Source organism: Atta cephalotes (assembly GCF_000143395.1).
Source record: "Atta cephalotes unplaced genomic scaffold scaffold00005, whole genome shotgun sequence".
Classification (NCBI taxonomy): Eukaryota; Metazoa; Arthropoda; class Insecta; order Hymenoptera; family Formicidae; genus Atta; species Atta cephalotes.
The window spans coordinates 8675486-8681390 of record NW_012130069.1 but is presented as its reverse complement, the minus strand read 5'-3'; the positions used below and the strand labels follow the sequence as shown (position 1 = coordinate 8681390).

At 23.3% G+C, this 5905-nt stretch overlaps 2 protein-coding genes across 2 annotated transcripts; both read right to left on the bottom strand.

Annotated features, from left to right (window-relative positions):
• Nucleotides 1-255: 255 nt before the first annotated feature.
• Nucleotides 256-1865, bottom strand: LOC105626482 (putative odorant receptor 92a). Its single transcript, XM_012207783.1, has 4 exons — nucleotides 1734-1865; nucleotides 1546-1659; nucleotides 480-635; nucleotides 256-306 (listed from the first exon to the last, which is right to left on the bottom strand). Exons 1-4 carry the CDS (start codon nucleotides 1863-1865, stop codon nucleotides 256-258), a joined length of 453 nt encoding a protein of 150 aa, XP_012063173.1.
• Nucleotides 1866-4288: 2423 nt separating this feature from the next.
• Nucleotides 4289-5528, bottom strand: LOC105626481 (odorant receptor 13a-like). The gene is made up of 4 exons (XM_012207782.1): nucleotides 5397-5528; nucleotides 5209-5322; nucleotides 4474-4629; nucleotides 4289-4339 (listed from the first exon to the last, which is right to left on the bottom strand). The coding sequence occupies exons 1-4, from the start codon at nucleotides 5526-5528 to the stop codon at nucleotides 4289-4291; spliced, it is 453 nt and encodes a 150-aa protein (XP_012063172.1).
• Nucleotides 5529-5905: the final 377 nt, after the last annotated feature.

Sequence of the window (5905 nt, the reverse complement as noted above, 5' to 3'; positions counted from 1 at the left end):
ATATATATATATATATATATATATATATATATATATATATACATATAAGATTATTTGCATTTACATTAATAATGTTTCTATTAAATTAATGTAAATTTTTATATTTTATTAAATGATCGTTAATAACAGTGACCAGTTTAATATGATTATTAATATGACTATTTAACGAACTAATTCTAAGTAGAACAATAAGTAATAACGATAACATCAAAATGACATCAAAATAAAACGTAAATAATTGAATTTTTGTTAATATCAATACACAGCGATTAAAACGGATACATATGATGCTGATGCCTTCATAATCTAAAAAATTCAAGTTAAAAAATTTAATCTAAAAATTTAATCTAAATTAAATTTAATCTAAATTAAAAATATTTATTTACTTATAACGGAAAAATACATAGCAGCAGATTCTAAAATTAATTTGTAAATAAATTAAAATTAATTATTAGACATCAAAAAATTTAAAAGATTACATTTGTAAAAGTTTCGAATGACATATCCATCATTTTTCCTGCCGTAATCGCTAGTCGTTTTTGTGATCTCATTATTATAAACACTATAATTTTATTGTAATTTGACGGCATATCATACCAAAGCATTTCATATGTTGCACTGGCAATTAATTTGCTCTAAAAATGATACATATACAGCAAATTTTTTTTATTATTTTCTTATTATTTTTATCTGTTAAATTCGGCTCAAAAATATTTTTCTATTCACATTGTGAAAATGTAGGCCTGTATTCGTAGTCGATTCTTATTTTAAAACTGTCTTAAAAAATATCTTAAGATTCTTATACGGCTCTGTGATTAATTAATGACAATTATGACAATTAATTATGACATACATTACATTTAATTATGACATTCATGACAATTTCATAATTTATGTATCCTCTCTCGCGCTGACTCTCTTTAGCCTTTAATTTCTTTGTTTGTTGTTATTTTAAAAATTGAAAGTCCTTTTATATTATATTATTTCTAATTTATGATTGTTCTTAAGATAGTTTCGAATTAATCAGCCTTTGTAGCGAAAATATCAGAAATTCTTAACTTAATTCTATATTTACTTTTATTTTTAAAGTATAGAAAATTTTATAGTAAATAATTTATAGTAAATTTATAGTAAATAATTATATTTAAAATTTATAGTAAATAATTAAATGACGTACATTAATAAATTAGTACTTTATAAATTTATAAATTGATAAATATTTATATAATTTTAGATAACTTTTACTATAAATTTTAATATAAAATATGTTGTCAATGTTTTTTATAAAAAATATTATATGTTTAGAGAAAATAAACTTTTTTTTTTAAAAGTGTTGTTTTATTAAAGAAATTAATTATCTGAAATATTTTATATATTTCTCTCATCGAAGTATTTTAATGTTATTAAAGATAATATTTAATTAGAAATTTAATGTATCATTACAATAATAGAAAAAATAATATATTATTATAATTTTTATTATTATATTATTACCTATGTTGTGTTTCAAAAATTGTATATTTACAGGTAATTACTTTTGCTCACCTTGTGGGTAAGATATTCTCCAGCAAAGCAAATAATAAAGGGTTCCATCGTTATAGCAAAATAAGCAAAAATGGTTTTCATTAACGCGAAAATACCAGTTTCATTATGAATAGACTATATCAATAAATGGAAATGAATAAAATATATGACATCTATTATAACATTGCATACTTTATTGCAGTACTTACAATTATGAAGAGACATCCTAGACAGCAAATTACTAAGGTATTCCAAACAACTTGCATTAATGCGATAAAAGAGAATAGTCGTTCCATGTTCTCAGAAAAAGAAATGACTCTTTTGTGTCTCTCGATCAGCATTCCCAATGATGATGTAGAAGATCCATAAGAAAGAATATTCTCAGAAATATTTTTAAATCCTTGACAAATGATATCAATTTGCCCGCTTACGTGGAGTGCCTAAAATATATTTAAATTTTTTGCAAAAATTACAATTATTGCGTATAAAAAAATTTTTTTTGATGTTTCTAGTACAAAGATTTAATAAGTACAATAACCTTACATAATATTTAATTTATATAATTTAACCGCAAAGTATTTTTAATACTGACATTAATTATACTTTGAAGTGCAGCATGTATTTTTCTACTTCACATAACAAAATTCTGCAAATTGCTACATGAGAAATCTTCATGCAATAGCGTTATTTTTATAAGTTTGTATAAATCGCTGTTGTATAAAAATTAATAAGAATTGAAAATAACAAATGTAACAATATAAGTTACCAAAGTAAAGACCAATCCATTTACAATAGTATTTGTCCATACTTGTAATAACGTATGTATAAATATTATAACAGCAATAAATTCAAATTTAGGCGATTGTTGGATTTCAAATGGAAATTGTATTTTTATAGGAAGTTGCCGCACAGTATTATTGTAATTTTCATTTAGAAATATGGAACAAATTACGTAATCGCCTAAGAGATAAATTATTGTAATAATCATATTACAACTTAATAAAGCATTAAAGAGGAAATGCGATGTATTAGCTTTAATTGTCATCATATGTAAATGTTGCTCGATGTTAGTACATTCACGCCAATCATTATTCATATCAGCCAAAATTTTATGAAGAACTCTGTAATGTAGACATTACTTAACACGGTGCTTTATCAGATCTTATAGATATAAATAATACTTATTTTCTTTTCAAATGATATTGCAGTATACTTTAATGTTTAAATTAAGATGAATAAAGTAGTAAGATGATATCTTATTGAAGTTAAAGATGCTCTTAAGACGTCATTTTATTTCGTCATCTTTCGGATTTAAGTATTATTAAACTTTTAATTTTAAAAAATTAGATCAAGAATATATGTTAGAAATTAAAAGTCAAATTTATTTTTTGAGCATTGAGATTAAATAAAGTTAAAATATTACGCAATATATTACATCATCTTACCGACGATGTATCCATAAACCAGTCATTTTAAAACATGTTAAACTGTAATCCAGAGTAAAAAGCGAGCTGTCAGCAAGATTTGATAACTCACTGATCTTCAAATGATCAAACGTATACAAGTATTGAAAGTACTGTATAATCAGCATACTTGACATAAAACTTAACCAATAAACTGTAGAATATGACACACCCGGCCAAAAGCCAAAGAAACGAAGACCAAATCTCAGCGCTGGGCTGACGGTACTTGTAATTGACATTTGCCAATAAATTTAAGAAAATAATAATGTTTTAGCACATTTGTTTGCTACTCTGGTTGATGAGGAAATGAAAGTGCACCATCTGATTTTTCAAGTGCACCCCCCCTACACCGTGCGTCCCCACGCTGGTGAATATGGATCAATCGCTATTACATGTCGCACGATACTAAGACAAGAGAAAACTCATTATTTGCATGAACATCCTATAATTTCATTAACAATCTAATAACGTGTATTCCGACCATAAAGTAATGATATTATTCTGCTGAAGTACAATAAAAAATAATAACTTTCTTGAGGAATAATTTTTGTTTTTTGCAAACGTGTTTCTTTAGCAACGCAATATCATCACAAAAAATAAATGTCTGCATTTCTCGATTTCTATCAATTGCGAAAATCATTAAATGTATTATGATAGTATAATTGTCACTATACATTAGGTTTTCTAAAAAACAGAAATGGATTGTGTTTATGTCATTCAACTGCTGATCTTAAAAATAAATTAATTAAAGAATAAAAGAACTCTTTAGAAATATGTATAATGACTGAATAATTTTCTCTAACAATTCTGAAAACATAATTATATAAAAAATTCGCTTGGTAGAGAAATATTAAAAGTAAAAGTTTTGAACAATACTATAATACACAATAATAAAACGTTATAAACAAAGTTTAATGTTAATACTAATAAAGTGTTCATGCAAATCAAATATAACTGTCATTATATGTTTACACAAATCAAATAGCAATCCTCTGGATAAAATTTTGGATTAAGAGACAATAGCCAAAAACATATGACGTAAATATAATCTGTATGTCTCTCTTTAAATAAAGTAAATATCAATAATAATCGAGAAAGACGAAATTCTTTTCACGTTTTTTACGTTAATTGTTTGTATAATAAGTTTGTATAATAAGTACATTTTATGTAATTTATTAACTCATAGGTTAAGTAGTAGCTAATTTTAATAACAACTAAGTTCTTAATTCACTTACTTTTTTAATTTATTGACTAATATTAATTCTGTCATAGCTTTAAAAAATAAAAAATCCTTGATAATACTAATACATAGCATTTAAAACAGATATATAAGACGCCGATGCCTTCATGATCTAAAAAACATTACAAAAAATTTAATTTAACTTATATTTATATGATAGGTCCATATAAATATAAACAATGTTTTAGAAGATGCCAAATTTAATGATAAGTAAAAATAAAGAAGTGTCAAAATTTAAAAGATTACATTCGCAAAAGTTTCGAATGACATATCTATCATTTTCCCTGCTGTAATCGTCAATCGCTCCTGAGATCTCATTATTATAAACATTAAAATTTTTTCTGTATTTACTGGCATATCATACCACAGCGTTTCATATGTTACATTTGCAATTAATTTTCCCTAAAAAAATACAATAGTTTTAATACATTGACTTTTTCTAGATCCACTTTTACTAATTCAATTTACTTGTCAGAAAAATATTTTTTTCCATCATCGCGCTATTACAAGAATATTTGTTAACAATATATTAAAAATATTTTATGTAATTTTTTTTATTTTTAGAAAGTTGTAGCAAACAATTTATTATATAAATAGGACATATTGCAATTTTAGTAATCTTTTATTATATATATAAAAAATGTATCATCATTATAATTTAGTAATCTTTTACTATAAAAAATATATCATCATTATAACACTATAATTTATTTATAAAGAATACTACTATATTTATAAAAAAATACATTATGATATATTTAAAAATATACTACAATATATTTAAAGAAATATTACTTTAAAATAAAAAATAATTGTTTATAAATTTTTTTCTCTAAATAATATTATATATATTGGAACATTTAAAATACTTTTATTAAAAATTAATAGTGTACATCTTTATTATTAAAATAACACAATTAAATTATGTTAAATTATGTTAAAAAGTTAAATATTTTTAATTAATGACTTCTGAATATATACCTTGAGGCTAAGATGTTCTCCAGCAAAGCAAATGATAAAGGCTTCAACCATTATAACGCAATAAGCAAAAATAGTTTTTACTAATTCGAAAACACTAGCTTCATTATGGATAGACTAGTTCAATAAAAATAACAAGAAAAATAACAGATATATACAATATCAACTATTATGTATTCATTAATACTCACAACTATTAAGAAAAATCCTATACTGCAAATGACTAACGTATTCAAAATAACTTGCATCAATGCAATAAAGGAGAAGAGTTGTTCGATATTCTTGGAAAATGAAATTACTCTGTTATGCCTCTTGATCAACATTCCAAATGAAGGAGCAAAAGATCCCTGAAGAAGAGTATTTTCAGAAATATTTTTGAATTCTTGACATATTATATCAATTTGTCCGCTTGCGTGTAGTACCTAAAATATACTTCAATTTTAGCAAAAATTACAATTTTTACATGTAAAGAGAATTATCATCATAAAGAATGTTTTAAGATATAAAGATATAAGATACTTTTGTATAATACATTGTAATAAAAGTTACTTTAAAATATTTTTAGCAATAACATTTTATCTTAAAGTTTCTTAAAGTTTCTAAAAGAAATAGCATAGTTCTAATAGAAATAGCATAGTTTACATATATATATTTTACATATAACTAAAGTTAATGAATTAATAACAAAAAAATTTAGTAT

What these genes read in the sequence shown, in the direction of transcription:
- LOC105626482 (XM_012207783.1), bottom strand. Translation starts at nt 1,865, where the DNA reads ATGCTGATCGAGAGACACAAAAGAGTCATTTCTTTTTCTGAGAACATG. An exon ending in GAGAATATCTTACCCACAAG is followed by an intron (nt 636 to 1,545) that starts GTGAGCAAAAGT and finishes TATCATTTTTAG; the next exon opens with AGCAAATTAATTGCCAGTGC. An exon ending in CATTCGAAACTTTTACAAAT is followed by an intron (nt 307 to 479) that starts GTAATCTTTTAA and finishes TGAATTTTTTAG; the next exon opens with ATTATGAAGGCATCAGCATC.
- LOC105626481 (XM_012207782.1), bottom strand. Translation starts at nt 5,528, where the DNA reads ATGTTGATCAAGAGGCATAACAGAGTAATTTCATTTTCCAAGAATATC. An exon ending in TAGGATTTTTCTTAATAGTT is followed by an intron (nt 5,323 to 5,396) that starts GTGAGTATTAAT and finishes TTATTGAACTAG; the next exon opens with TCTATCCATAATGAAGCTAG. An exon ending in GAGAACATCTTAGCCTCAAG is followed by an intron (nt 4,630 to 5,208) that starts GTATATATTCAG and finishes GTATTTTTTTAG; the next exon opens with GGAAAATTAATTGCAAATGT.